This window comes from Coregonus lavaretus, assembly GCF_964263955.1.
Source record: "Coregonus lavaretus genome assembly, chromosome: 6".
NCBI classification, from domain to species: domain Eukaryota; kingdom Metazoa; phylum Chordata; class Actinopteri; order Salmoniformes; family Salmonidae; genus Coregonus; species Coregonus lavaretus.
Window position 1 is genome coordinate 58,951,617 of NC_139993.1, and position 16,107 is coordinate 58,967,723.

At 45.2% G+C, this 16,107-nt stretch overlaps 1 protein-coding gene across 1 annotated transcript in view; it reads right to left on the reverse strand.

Moving 5' to 3' along the window:
• LOC311130287 (microtubule-associated serine/threonine-protein kinase 2-like) overlaps positions 1 to 16,107 on the reverse strand; it is a 283,934-nt gene that overhangs the window by 61,825 nt on the left and 206,002 nt on the right. Inside the window, exon 5 of the mRNA XM_084163019.1 lies at positions 729 to 820. Within this exon, the coding sequence (XP_084019145.1) occupies positions 729 to 820 (92 nt within the window). The remainder of the gene's footprint in view (positions 1 to 728; positions 821 to 16,107) is intronic.

The following is a 16,107-nucleotide window of genomic DNA, read 5'->3' on the forward strand; positions in this document are numbered from 1 at the left end:
ATAAGGCTGTAACGTAACAAAATGTGGAAAAATTCAAGGGGTTTGAATACTTTCCGAATACACTGTATATTTGCAGAAATCCATTCACTTGTATTTTGTGGTTTTTAGCAAATGCGTTCTAATGATCTAAAGTCGCGTTGTTGCTACTGCCTATAAACACACAGTCCAGTTCAAAGTGAATGATGGCAGACCCGTGTGGCATATGGCTTATTTGCATATTGGCCTACTGTAGCTCTGATTGGCTATGGCATACCGGTCTATGTAGACTCCATTGCTGGAAAGTACAGATGTTTTCATTTGGTTATATTTACTGCAGTGTCTATTATTTGTCCAAACGCACAGCCTCTTTCCCACACTGAATTTTCACAAATGCCTTCCCAAACATTCTATGAAATTATGAAAACGTGAAAATGACTTTATCTAAGTGCTCGCTTATCAGAAAATTCTTCCTGGGGGTGTTTATGAACAGATTTGAATAAAATGTAATGTTGCTAAAATGCTGTCAGTTCCACTTTAAGGGTTAGGTTTATGGTTTTGGGGTTAAGGTTAGGGCTACGGTTTTTGGGGTTAGGGTTAAGGAAAATAGGATTATTAATGGTCAAAAATTTTACTCCCCCAAAAGTCCTGAAATGTCACTAAAATAAAGCAGTGTGTGAGTGAATTAATGAGTGAGTGTGTGTGTGGGTGAGTGAGTGTGTGTGTGGGTGTGTTGGTGTGTCTGGTCTTACCTGGGTGTCCATGTAGTGGTGAGTGTGGTCTGGGTAGTGTAGGAGAGGTACTGGACGTCACAATCAGGCTCTTCCTGTTACTTGTCCGACAGCTGGGGAGAGAAGAGACACACACTTAAAAATGACAACACCACACACCCTCACCGAGGAACTACATTTCATTCAATTGGATGGCCAATAGGGAGTTTGCTCTGAACAGGGCACAGATTCCCAATACATCTGGAGCCAGTTGAACAACACTATCGTTCCCATAATGTGTTCCATCTACATACCATTCCCTCAACACCACCCCGTCTTTCAGTGGCCACAGAACAAAGAATAAGTGGCTTTATTAAGACTCCTCACTCCAATCAGGTTAGTAGACCAGGTTAAAGGAACAGTGTAGCAGCTCCACACACACACCCTTCATGACAGCATCCCAGCTGACCCCAGAGTGTCTCTCACACTCACTCACTCACTCACTCACTCACTCACTCAGCACAGCTGTATAGTACTCACTGCCCACTGCTCAGACCTGCACACTACATTGGGTTTACGTGAGGTGACTGACCAAGGAGGGTAAGTGAGAGAGAGAGATGGAGAAAGGATGGTGTGTGTGTCCGTCCGTCCGTCCGTCCGTCCGTGGGGATGGTGTGTGAGTGTGTGTTAGGCTTAGGCGGTATACCGGGATATTTCGAAAATACCGACGGTATGATTTTCAATACCGTCAAAAAAACAAAAAGTATGAAAATCTGGATACCACCCAACCCTAGTATGTGTGTACGTACGCCTGGATGGTGTGTGAGTTTGTGAGCAGAGATTTACACATTGTGCTGCTCACTGATCCGAGAAATTTGACTGTGCCCTTCACAGTCCACCCAGAGGAAACAACATAGAAACATAGCAACTAGAACAGCAACACCATTGAGAGCTCAGGCCAGGAGAGGTCTGATTGTAGATCTGTGCTTCTAGCCACAAGGTTGGAGCCACGTTCTTAATCAAGGCGGAACACCTAACTGTTGTGCTGTGGTTTCATGAGTGTGTGTAATAAGCCAGTAAGCTAATTGCAGTAAGACACAAAACAGGTCCACACACACACAGCAAACTAACACTGCCATCAGTCAGCTCTGCATAATGGATGTCTCTCTCACAGCAGAGAGTCTGTAGAGGAGAGATGAGGAGGAGAGGGAGGGGAGGAAGAGAGGAGAGGAGAAGGAGAAAAGAGGAAGATGAAGGAGAAGAGAGGAGATGGGAGGAGGATGGAGGAGAGGAGTGGTAAAATCCAGCCATCACTGCAGAAACCTAGCAGCATATAGCTGGCACTCTGTCAACTGAGGTAGGGATGGAGAGATGGAGAGAGGTAGGGGTGGAGAGATGGAGAGAGGGTACAGTAGGATGTAGAGATGGAGAGGAGGTGGACAGGTAGGGTTTAATAAGGGAAGGAGGAGTGAAAGAGTGTGAAAGGAGAGGGGTAGGAGAGAGACTAGAGAAACACTCACTCCACTCCACCACTCTTCATCTCACATCCTGTATTTAACAACATCCTGTCTAGTGGAGAGAAAAACAGGACTAAATCAAATCAACAACAACTAGCCCCAGTAAGGCCTTGGTACATTGACATAGTAATGGTTAGATAGCAGCTGTGTGAAGGCAGGCAGGCAGGAGCATGAAATGATCGCCGAGCTCTAATTACAGTCATCCAGATAGCAACTGCTTCTCTTCTCACCATGTCTAAGGGTGTTTTTACATATAGTCCTCTTTAAAAGAACCGATCTCAGTCCTCTTTAAAGTGAACTGGGGTAAAGAAAAATAACCAAATAACTCAATTCTCCTTGTGTTCACACTGCCCTTGCCTTTGAATGAGGACTCAACTCTTTTGCCAGTTCACTTCACCTATTTTGTGGACTGAGTCCTCTTTGCGTTCACATTTCTATGTTTAGAAAGGAACCAAGATTATTTTCCAACATGCACTCTGGGTTTTTACAAAGTGCAGGACAAGCCATTCAATCAGAATGTGTTATCGGACAGTTAGATACACCTACTTACATTTAAAATATGAGACATTATAATTGTAATCAGAATTAACATGTAAATTGTATTGCTAACAGAAAAAATAGCAATAGAATAACTGCAGAATAAATAATGCTGTAATTGAAAATTGTCCACCCAAGGTAGGCTACTGCCCCTTTAAGCGCTAGAATAGATTTTGTACCCTATGTTGTGATTCTCACCAAATAGGTTGTCTTCTCACACTATTCAAATCCCACAATCAATACACATCTTATGAAGCTTCTCTTAGCCTATAGATCAAATATTGCAAACAAATAATCTGAACTAAAAACTCCACACATTTCGGAATTTCTGTGCATCCTTGACAATCACTAATCAATATCCAAAAACAACACCATTTTTTCCCCTCATACCTGCACAACATCATCATCTTTTTTGTGGCACCAATGGGGGGGGGTTATGGCAGGGGAAACGGTGTTGTAGTAGTCTAGTGTGTGGTGCGGGAATAATGACAAGCGAACCTGGGAAGCTTTGCATTCACATTGCGCTAAAAAAAGGGAACCGGACCACGGAATTCAAGCGAACCGAACACAGACCGCCTCTCGAGATAGTCCCAGTTCGGTTCGCTTCGGGGACTCTTTTGAGGGGTCTGAGTTCCTTTGTAGTTCTCACACAGCACAAAAAATTAAGCGAACCACACTGAGTTAGTAAAAATGGTCTGAAAGGGACCAACACCCTATTACCATGTCATACTGGGTTCACTTCTCTCAGTCCAAATCGGTTCTATTAAGGTTTTCTGAGGGTTTGAAAGCCCATGTCTCAGCTCAACCCAATAACTTAATCTCTTCATTTCTTTCTTTCCATCTCTCTCTCTATCTCTTTCGCTAACATGCACACACCCGAGCCAGCTACCAGAGGCTTTAAGTATGTTTGATGAAAGGAACATTTATTTTATCAGGTGGGGATGTAGAATTCATGAGGCAGTAAGTAAGTGTCTCTCCCCTGATGAGGAGCAGAATAGCTGAATTACCTGCCAGCTCTGTGGTGGGACCATCCAGCTACTGCTAATACACCTACAATGCCTACAGTTGCTTCAGAAAGTATTCACACCCCTTGACTTTTTCCACATTTTGTTGTGTTACAGCCTGAATTTAAATTTGATTAAATTGAGATTGTGTGTCACTGGCCTACACACAATACCCCATTATGTCAAAGTGGATTTTTTTTTGGTATAACATTTCTGTCTTTAGTCAATAAGTATTCAACCCCTTTGTTATGGCAAGCCTAAATAAGTTCAGGAGTAAAAATGTCTTTAAGAAATCACATAATAAGTTCCATGGGCTCATAATATGTTCAATAATAGTGGTTAACATGATTTTTGAATGACTACCACATCTCTGTACCCCACACATACAATTATCTGTAAGGTCCCTCCATCGAGTAGTACATTTCAAGCACAGATTCAAGCACAAAGACCAGGGAGGTTTTTCAATGCCTCGCAAAGAAGGCACCGACTGGTAGATGTGTAAAAATAACAAAAGCAGATGCTGAATATCCCTTTGATCATGGTGAAGTTATTAATTAGGCTTTGGATGGTGTATTAATACACCCAGTCACTACAAAGATACAGGCATCCTTCCTAACTCAGTTGCCGCATTGAAGGAAACTGCTCAGGGATTTCACTATGAGGCCAATGTTGTTTTTAAAACAGTAATAAAGTTTAATGGTTGTGATATGAGAAAACTGAGGATGGATCAACAACATTGACCTAAATGACAGAGAGAAAAGAAGGAAGCCTATACAGAATAAAAAATACTCCAAAACATGCATCCTGTTTGCAACAAGGCACTTACAGTGGGGAAAAAAAGTATTTAGTCAGCCACCAATTGTGCAAGTTCTCCCACTTAAAAAGATGAGAGGCCTGTAATTTTCATCATAGGTACACGTCAACTATGACAGACAAATTGAGAAAAAAAATTCCAGAAAATCACATTGTAGGATTTTTAATGAATTTATTTGCAAATTATGGTGGAAAATAAGTATTTGGTCACCTACAAACAAGCAAGATTTCTGGCTCTCACAGACCTGTAACTTCTTCTTTAAGAGGCTCCTCTGTCCTCCACTCGTTACCTGTATTAATGGCACCTGTTTGAACTTGTTATCAGTATAAAAGACACCTGTCCACAACCTCGAACAGTCACACTCCAAACTCCACTATGGCCAAGACCAAAGAGCTGTCAAAGGACACCAGAAACAAAATTGTAGACCTGCACCAGGCTGGGAAGACTGAATCTGCAATAGGTAAGCAGCTTGGTTTGAAGAAATCAACTGTGGGAGCAATTATTAGGAAATGGAAGACATACAAGACCACTGATAATCTCTCTCGATCTGGGGCTCCACGCAAGATCTCACCCCGTGGGGTCAAAATGATCACAAGAACGGTGAGCAAAAATCCCAGAACCACACGGGGAGACCTAGTGAATGACCTGCAGAGAGCTGGGACCAAAGTAACAAAACCTACCATCAGTAACACACTACGCTGCCAGGGACTCAAATCCTGCAGTGCCAGACGTGTCCCCCTGCTTAAGCCAATACATGTCCAGGCCCGTCTGAAGTTTGCTAGAGTGCATTTGGATGATCCAGAAGAGGATTGGGAGAATGTCATATGGTCAGATGAAACCAAAATATAACTTTTTGGTAAAAACTCAACTCGTCGTGTTTGGAGGACAAAGAATGCTGAGTTGCATCCAAAGAACACCATACCTACTGTGAAGCATGGGGGTGGAAACATCATGCTTTGGGGCTGTTTTTCTGCAAAGGGACCAGGACGACTGATCAATGTAAAGGAAAGAATGAATGGGGCCATGTATCGTGAGATTTTGAGTGAAAACCTCCTTCCATCAGCAAGGGCATTGAAGATGAAATGTGGCTGGGTCTTTCAGCATGACAATGATCCCAAACACACCGCCCGGGCAACGATGGAGTGGCTTCGTAAGAAGCATTTCAAGGTCCTGGAGTGGCCTAGCCAGTCTCCAGATCTCAACCCCATAGAAAATCTTTGGAGGGAGTTGATAGTCTGTGTTGCCCAGCGACAGCCCCAAAACATCACTGCTCTAGAGGAGATCTGCATGGAGGAATGGGCCAAAATACCAGCAACAGTGTGTGAAAACCTTGTGAAGACTTACAGAAAACGTTTGACCTGTGTCATTGCCAACAAAGGGTATATAACAAAGTATTGAGAAACTTTTGTTATTGACCAAATACTTATTTTCCACCATAATTTGCAAATAAATTCATAAAAAATCCTACAATGTAATTTTCTGGATTTTTTTTCTTCTAATTTTGTCTGTCATAGTTGACGTGTACCTATGATGAAAATTACAGGCCTCTCTCATCTTTTTAAGTGGGAGAACTTGCACAATTGGTGGCTGACTAAATACTTTTTTTCCCCACTGTAAGTAATACTGAAAACAAAAAGCCAAAGAAATACACTTTTTGTCATAATACAAAGCGCAGGAAATGGGCAAATCCAACATAAAACATCACTGAGTACCACTCTTCATATTTTCAATCATGGTGGTGGCTGCATCATGTTATGCGTATGCTTGTCATACAGCTAAGCACAGGAGAAATCCTAGAGGAAAATCTGCTTCAGTCTTCTTTCAAACAGACACTGGGGGACGAATTCACCTTTCAGCAGGACAATAACCTAAAACACAAGGCCAAATCTAAACTGGAATTGCTTACCAAGACAACATTGAATGTTCCTGAGAGGCCTGGTTACAGTTTTGACTTAAATCAGCTTGAAAATCTATGGCAAGACTTGAAAATGGCTTTCTAGCGATGATCAACATCCAACTTGACAGAGCTTGAAGAATTTTTAAAAGAATCATGGGCAAATATTGTACAATCCAGGTGTGCAAAGCTCTTAGAGACTTGCCCCAAAAGACTCACAGCTGTAATCACTGCCAAAGCTGTGTTAGCTACCTCTCTCTAACCAGCTGGGAGGTGTTCGCTACCTCTCTCTCTAACCAGCTGGGAGGTGTTCACTACCTCTCTCTCTAACCAGCTGGGAGGTGTTCACTACCTCTCTCTCTAACCAGCTGGGAGGTGTTCACTACCTCTCTCTCTAACCAGCTGGGAGGTGTTCACTACCTCTCTCTCTAACCAGCTGGGAGGTGTTCACTACCTCTCTCTCTAACCAGCTGGGAGGTGTTCACTACCTCTCTCTCTAACCAGCTGGGAGGTGTTCGCTACCTCTCTCTCTAACCAGCTGGGAGGTGTTCACTACCTCTCTCTCTAACCAGCTGGGAGGTGTTCGCTACCTCTCTCTCTAACCAGCTGGGAGGTGTTCACTACCTCTCTCTCTAACCAGCTGGGAGGTGTTTACTACCTCTCTCTCTAACCAGCTGGGAGGTGTTCACTACCTCTCTCTCTAACCAGCTAGTTCTCCCCTTGGGCCTGTCCGACAGTCTCCTTTTGGAATCATCGGACGGAGGTGACGATTCCGTCATCCCCTCAGGCCAGGCTGCCAAGCCTCCTGCTGGGAAAACCGGAGAAGCAGGCGGGGAGTCATCCCCACCAGCTCTCGGTGTGGACCTGCATGACATATGCAAATGCTCTGCGGACAAGCTGGTGATTCCCTGGCCCAAAGCAGTAGCAGAGACCACCACGACCCGCTACGAGGGTAAGAGGCTACCCAAAGCCAAACGGGCAGCCAGGCAATTCCTACACCTCTTCCCAGAATGCCTGGAGGAGGTTACACCTTTCTACTCCAAGAACCCGGTGACTGTGTTGACATGGAAGGGCTTGGGCTTGCCGTCAAACCCCTGGTGGCTTCACATCTACACCCCCAGCCAGAAGTCCTCCATGAACTCAATTGGTCCCACCTTACCGACCAAGTATGAGCATTTCCAGTCAGCTGCGACAGAGAAGGTCTACAAGTCGGTTGCCACAGTGGTGAGGGCTCTCAGCACCGTCTCCTTGCTCTCAGCATACCAAGCTGAGCTACAGGAGGAGAAAGCGGTCGCGCCGGAGCTGGGTTTGTGGGACGAGATATGCATTGCCACAGACCTCAACCTGCATCTGCTTAAAGCCACCGCCAGGCGTCAGGAAGGGTGATGGGGCTCATGATATCCCAAGGTGTCAGACAGTGAGAAGCTGAAGATCCTGGATGCTCCGGGAGACCCTAAGGCGCTTATCAAGAGAAACCCTCGAGCTTTGTCTGCCCATGAAGACACAGCCCAGTGTACCTCGCCGCACCTTCGCCCAGGCTGCAGCAGGTCGACCCCCCTCAACCTTCAAGATCCCCAGACACCCAGCCCATCAGGGGCAGCAGAGAACCTAAGGGCCTCTGGTCTAAGAAGTCACCCTTCCCACCCATGGCCCCAAGGAGGCAGCCAGCCCCTAACTCCACCCAGGGGGTAAGGAGGAAGAAGTGGATGGCCTAGCGGTGTCCCTGGATCCCTGGATCCAAAGCTCAGCTGTCCTGAGTCTGCACAAAACTGCCAGGACCTAGGATCAATGGAGACACTCAAGTTTTTAAATCCTATATATCTCTTGACACATTTATGAAAATAGTCATGGCCTCTAAACCTTCAAGCTGCATACTGGACCCTATTCCAACTAAACTACTGAAAGAGCTACTTCCTGTGCTTGGCCCTCCTATGTTGAACATAATAAATGGCTCCCTATCCACTGGATGTGTACCAAACTCACTAAAAGTGGCAGTAATAAAGCCTCTCTTGAAAAAGCCAAACCTTGGCCCAGAAAATGTAAAAAACTATCGGCCTATATCAAATCTCCCATTCCTCTCAACAATTTTTGAAAAAGCTGTTGTGAAGCAACTCACTGCCTTCCTGAAGACAAAAGATGTATACGAAACGCTTCAGTCTGGTTTTAGACCCCATCAAAGCACTGACACAGCACTCGTGAAGGTGGTAAATTATATTTTAATGGCGTCAGACCAAGGCTCTGCATCTGTCCTCGTGCTCCTAGACCTTAGTGCTGCTTTTGACACCATCGATCACCACATTCTTTTGGAGAGATTGGAAACCTTAATTGGTCTACACGGACAAGTTCTTGCCTGGTTTAGATCTGTCGGAAAGATATCAGTTTGTCTCTGTGGATGGTTTGTCCTCTGACAAATCAATAGTACGTTTCGGTGTTCCACAAGGTTCCGTTTTAGGACCACTATTGTTTTCACTATATATTTTACCTCTTGGTGATGTCATTCGGAAACACAATGTTAACTTTCATTGCTATGCGGACGACACACAGCTCTACATTTCGATGAAACATGGTGAAGCCCCAAAATTGCCTACCCTGGAAGAATGTGTTTCAGACATAAGGAAGTGGATGGCAGAAAATGTTTTACTTTTAAACTCGGGGACAAAACAGAGATGCTAGTTCTAGGTCCCAAGAAACAAAGAGATCTTCTGTTGGATCTGACTATTAATCTTGATGGTTGTACAGTCGTCTTTAAAAAAAACTGTGAAGGACCTCGGCGTTACTCTGGACCTTGATCTCTCTTTTGACGAACATATCAAGAATATTTCAAGGACAGCTTTTTTTCATTTTCGTAACATTGCAAAAATCAGAAACTTTTTGTCCAAAAATGATGCAGAAAAGCTAATCCATGCTTTTGTCACTTCTAGATTAGACTACTGCAATTGTCTACTCTTCGGCTACCCAGATAAAGCACTAAATAAACTTTAGTTAGTGCTAAACACGGCTGCTAGAATCTTGACTAGAACCAACAAAGTTGATCATATTACTACAGTGCTTCCTGTTAAGGCTAGGGCTGATTTCAAGGTTTTACTTCTAACCTACAAAGCATTACATGGGCTTGCTCCTACCTATCTCTCCGATTTGGTCCTGCCGTACATACCTACACGTACACTACGGTCACAAGACGCAGGCCTCCTTATCGTCCCTAGAATTTCTAAGCAAACAGCTGGAGGCAGGGCTTTCTCCTATATTATTATTATTATTATTATTATTATTATTATAGAGCTCCATTTTTATGGAATGGTCTGTCTATCCATGTGAGAGACGCTGACACGGTCTCGACCTTTAAGTCTTTACTGAAGACTCATCTTTTCAGTAGGTCCTATGATTTGAGTCCAGAGTTGCGAAGGTGAACGGAAAGGCACTAGAGCGACAAACCGCCCTTGCTGTCTCTGCCTGGCCGGTTCCTGTCTCTCCACTGGGACTTTCTGCCTCAGGACTACCTGGCCTGATGACTCCTTGCTGTCCCCAGTCCACCTGGTCGTGCTGCTGCTCCAGTTTCCACTCTTCTGCCTGCGGCTATGGAACCCTGACCTGTTCACCGGACGTGCTACCTTGTCCCAGACCTGCTGTTATCAACTCTCTCTCTCTACCGCACCTGCTATTTCAACCTCTAAATGCCTGGCTATGAAAAGCCAAGTGACATTTACTCCTGATGAACTGACCTGTTGCAATCTCTACAACCACTGTGATTATTATTTGACCCTGCTGGTCATCTATGAACGTTTGAACATCTTGGAGAAAAATCTGGCCTTAATGGCCATGTACTGTTATAATCTCCACCCGGCACAGCCAGAAGGGGACTGGCCACCCCTCAGAGCCTGGTTCCTCTCTAGGTTTTTTCCTAGGTTTCTGCCTTTCTAGGGAGTGATTCCTAGTCACTGTGCTTCTACATCTGCATTGCTTGCTGTTTGGGGTTTTAGGCTAGGTTTCCGTATAGCACTTTGTGACATCTGCTGATGTAAAAAGTGCACTACCCTGGAAGCGCACAGTTTGCACCAGGTAATGATAGCATATCATTGCGGCCTAACCCCGCCTTTATCCCTAAGGTTATTAACCCATCTTTGATGCGTCTTCCCCTTGAGCTCACAGCTTTTTATCCCTGGAACATCAACAGTTGCATATGCTGCGCCTAGTACGCACTCTGCGCATCTACATGGACAGGACTAAGGGGCTTATAAAAATGTAATCATATATATATCATACACAACATGGCAGCTTATTCTTCAAAGCCGCACCACATGCTAAGCTCATACTGCAGAGCCTGCATCTCAACAGATGGTAGGAGACTTATCAAACGCACAGCTTTTCATGAGGGAATTCTTCCACTAACCTGGCTGCTTCCTTTGGATGTGGTGCATACCAACAGCACCCACTGGTTACAGCACGCACACACACACACACACACACACACACACACACACGCACTCACTCACTCACACAAAACAGAGATGAGAGAGGGATTGGAAATGTGAAATGAGATTTGAATGTTAAATGTCAAATGATAATTTTCTCATATGAGTGATTACCCGCTCTAATTGTCTCACCAAACAGTTTCATGTGAGGCTAGCCGGGGGTTCGGCAGGCAGGCGGACGCCACACGTCAGGAGCTAAACAACATAATTACAGTCAGCCGATGTGATGAGCCAATTAACACGAGAATGCTGCAATTATGTAGAGACACCTGTTAGCAGGGAGTCAACAGAGAGAGAGAGAGAGAGAGAGAACAACAGAATCACCATCACTACTAACAGGAAGTCAACACAGAGAGAGACCAGAAACACTATCACTGGTACTGATGCATGTCAGATGCAGTCTTTCCACTATAAAGGGCCTCCAAATTAACAACTAGATTATTTTTAACAAAATGTTTCTATCGGGGTGGGGGGGGTTCAGAGTTAGAGAGGGGGGCGGAGTACCGCCTTTACAATGGTAGGGGAGATTGATTTAGAGACGGTCTAGCCTGCAGAATGGATGAATGGCCACAGCTCTCTCTCTCTCTCGCCACAGGGAGACAGACAGAAGAGTATCGACAGCAGCCTCATCACACTCTTTATCCACCTGCAGAGTGAGCGATAGTGATCGCTCCTTTTCTTCCAGCTCCACTCAGAAGCATGTCTATGATCGGTCTGGCTAGCGTAGCGTCATAGGAGCACAGTGGGGGATCTGAGCATTGATCTGTACAGTATAGATTGACCTCTCACAGGGCACTGAGGGATGGAGGTGACTGATACATCTATATCTAGTTCTCTACAGCCTTAATCAAGTATTGATTGAGACTGTACAAATACCTCACAGAATCCAGAATGATTTTTCAGACAAAATGGTGAAGAGGAAGAGAGGGATGAGGAGGACATAATAATCAATCGTTCTATCATCAGGAGGAAAAAGAGGGTTGTTCAAACAGACAATGTAACACTGCTACACATTATCATGGCACAGCATCCAGAATACAATAACAGGCTGGCTAAGTACGGACACGCACCCAGGGAGCTCAACACACTGTACAGACACATTATGAGGGACGGATGGACAGACTGACAAACACAGGTGGCCTGGACACATGGAGGCTCTCTCTCTCTGTCGCTCTCGCTCTACCTCCCTCCATTCCTCTCTCCCTCCCTCCATTGAATATGAATAATTCAACCGACCTCATCTGCTCCCACAGAGAGAGGAGGAGAGAGGAATAAAGGAGGAGATATAAGGAGAGAGGGTTTAGAAGAGAGAGTGAGAGAAAGAGAGAGAGGGGTTTAGAAGAGAGAGGGTTTGAGCTTCATGGTGATATTTAGAAAGCAGCACTGACTGGGTCTGAACAGTGTTCCAGAACACTCTCTCACACATCCCCATCTTTCAAGCTGCTCTTCAGAGCCGAGCCGGCGCAACAACACAGTACACAGTGTGACAGACTCCCAGCTGACTCATCTAACAGCACTCAGAGACACACACAGCCAGGCCAGGTGTCCCTGTCACACAACAGCTATCTGTCAACACACTAAACATGGCATTTTGTTTGGTGGGCTATGATACATCACAGCAGTAATCTACCATATCATATAACTCCAAGCAAGAGAGCTCAATCACTAAGTCATTCACACATGTGCACGTGATCATACATGCACTCCCAGACACACACATACAAACACGCAGGGGCTAGGTTAAGGTGAGCAGCAGGGTTGCTGCTATGTAAACAGGCGTTAGGATTAGCTGAGATAGCCTGGAATGAGGCAGGGTTATGTACTGTGGAATTACCATCACATACAGGGCCATGTCACCCTGTTAGAGTCACACACACTCAGAGCAGCAGTGGCGATGGCAGCAGCAGAGCTGACAGGAGAGATAAAGGAACTAGCAGTGAGCAAACAGCCGCGTAGGTGGCTCAAACAAAATCACCCTACTGCTGTGGTCCACACACACACCCGCGTACACACACACACACACACACACACACACACACACACACACACACACACACACACACACACACACAGTGACACACAGCCAAATAAATATCTAAGATCAGTCTATCTAGATAAGAGAATGAAAAAGAAGTCCATCGTGTGTGCTCATCCACCTGTGTTTGAGTGGACATATCATAGTCCAGCAGAGCTACCGGGCTTTAGTATCATCCATAGTGTCTAGCTGCTCCAGCAGTTCCACTCACTCCCCCCCTAGGCAGCACAGAACACTGTTGCTACGCAAGAGTTACCTCCTCCCTCCCTCCCTGCCTAACTGTCTGTCCAGAGTGTGTCTGAGCGTTACACTGTTGACTGTAGAGAGACAGAGATTAAGTGTGTCACAAAGTGCACTGTTTTTAAAAGAGGGAGAAAATTGCTGCTTTAAACTGGTTAGTACAGCTCTGTCTTCCCTGTCTGAAAGCCACATCTAAATTCACAGAGAGAGAAAGGAAGAGAGAGCGAGAGAGAGGGGGAGAGGGAGAGAGAGAGAGAGAGAGAGAGAGAGAGAGAGGGAGAGAGAGGGAGAGAGAGGGAGAGAAAAAGCAATAGAACTGAGCTAAATGTACACAAAATTGTCAGATCAAACCTCAGACCTTTTCATCACGAGGCAACTCAAACTCAAATGAGTCAGTCACACACTGAAAATACCACATATACACAGACTAACACGCAGACACACACCAGCAGCAACAGCATGTAACCTATTATCCCTCACAAGACAGGCAAATCTAGTTACCTGACCTTCATCTTAAAACCAAGTCCAGCAGAAAACACACCAGAGAGAGAGGGGGAGGGAGAGGAGGAGACGCACCGAAAGGAAAGGAGAAGAAAACAGAGAGAGAGAAAACGAGGGGAAAGGAGAGGGGTTACAGATTCATACAGAGAAAGCAGATGGGTGTAAGAACAGATAGACCGAGAACTACCTCTTGGATTCGCACAGCATGCTTCTCTCAGGCAGGGAAAAATTGGAGAGCACAGTCCAGAAAGAGTCAGACATGGTCCTGAAGCTCCACACACATGGTTGTCACTCAGTCACTCATACACACACACACACACAGAGACTGGGCGCTGCGAGCCAGCCTCTAAACACACACGCGCGCGCACGTACGTACGTACGTACGCCAGCAGCCAGCTTGGACAGACGGAGGAGAGGATGTCTGTTGCTGCCTCCTAAACTAAAGCTAATGCTGTTGCTGGTCTCAACCTGTCACGCTAACTAACTCTGTTGCGGTCTCAACCTGTCACGCTAGCTAACTCTGTTGCTGTCTCAACCTGTCACGCTAACTAACTCTGTTGCGGTCTCAACCTGTCACGCTAACTAACTCTGTTGCGGTCTCAACCTGTCACGCTAACTAACTCTGTTGCTGTCTCAACCTGTCACGCTAACTAACTCTGTTGCTGTCTCAACCTGTCAAGCTAGCTAACTCTGTTGCTGTCTCAACCTGTCAAGCTAGCTAACTCTGTTGCTGTCTCAACCTGTCAAGCTAGCTAACTCTGTTGCTGTCTCAACCTGTCACGCTAACTAACTCTGTTGCGGTCTCAACCTGTCACGCTAACTAACTCTGTTGCGGTCTCAACCTGTCACGCTAACTAACTCTGTTGCTGGTCACAACCTGTCACGCTATCTAACTCTGTTGCTGTCTCAACCTGTCACGCTAGCTAACCGCTAGTCTGAGCAACCTTACAGTGTGTTCTCTTTCTCCTCTCTCTCAATTTCTCTCCTGCCTCTGCCTGACAGTCTCTCTCCCCCTCCCCTCTGTCTCATTTAACTCTAACTCTCCTTCTCTTCCTCCCTCCTGCCAGGCAAGAAGTTCCATGCTCGTGCTGACGCTAGGTTTGGGTGATATACTGTTTATACAGAGGTATTTACAAATATATATAACAATTGGGGTTGGGGGCACCCGGGGGCTGCGTGCTACACCACTGCTTATAACTATACGTTAAGTATAAGAATAAGACATTTAAGATGTGTCAAATAAATAATATCCAGCTCAGGAACAGCTTTGCATTTGGTTTGCTAACTTGCTAGCTAAGTGGCTAGATATCAAGACATTCTAGCCTGAGTACCAGTCTCTTTAGCTAACATTCCACTCCTTGCCACTGCTTGTCATTGCCAAAGAGACTGGCCTTTCTGCATCTTCAAATATGAACATTCCATCATCAATGAGCTCGAGGAGAACAGAGGAGTTGATCCTGATTTTATAACCCTCCCAGCTATCTTCCAATCACAACGATTATCCAAATATTGGAACTCTATCACTTTTTCGCTCTCCACAGATCTTGATATCTCTGGTTGTTAAGCAACCGTTTTTTGTTTGACAGTCAAAAGTTGCTAGCTCATTTCTAAATTCTCAAACTAAATACACACTGCAATTCCAACCACAAATCCTCTTTGCTTTGATTTTAAGCCTCAAAATACAACAACTTGCCTAGCTAACAACTGTTCTAATTCTATTTTCGAAGCTCCACATTTTCATGGAAAATATTAATGTTATTTCCAACAACAAATGAGCAACTCTGCCATAAATCCAGCTGCATATTGAACGTTGAGATTGCCGAAAGGCCAGTCTCTTTGGCAATGACATGGAGCGGCAAGGAGTGGAATGTTAGCTAAAAAGACTGGTACCCAGACTAGAGACATTCAATCCCCTCCTGGATCAAGATCCCTGTTGCCTGAATTGTAGCGCCCCTTGTGTGTACTTCTGGTAATGCCGTATACCCCGATATGGTACCGAAACGGTATGAACATCTGGATAACGCCCAACCCTAGCTGACTCGTCACAATACCTGGTACTCTGGTCCTGGATATTGGACCCGCTATTCACACAGGTCCAGGATTTGTTTCAGACAGGGTTTGTTTGCGTTTCACACGTTTCTTAGCACGGATCGGAGTACCAACCGCTCCAGAATCCGGATCATACAAGGAATATGTGAAAGCGCCCTTAGACACGGATTCCTTCCACAGTAGTTGCTGTTGACCAGGCAATGTGAGGCTGTGAGCAGTTCTTACATTTTTCTTCTCAGTAGAAAATAGTACTTTCTAGGCATCACACAGCTACCTGCACCTTAGTAGTGTGAGCAATAAAAGGTACCAGCCAGCAACAGATCGGGAAAAAACACAAGATAGAAGAAGAAAAAGACAGCAG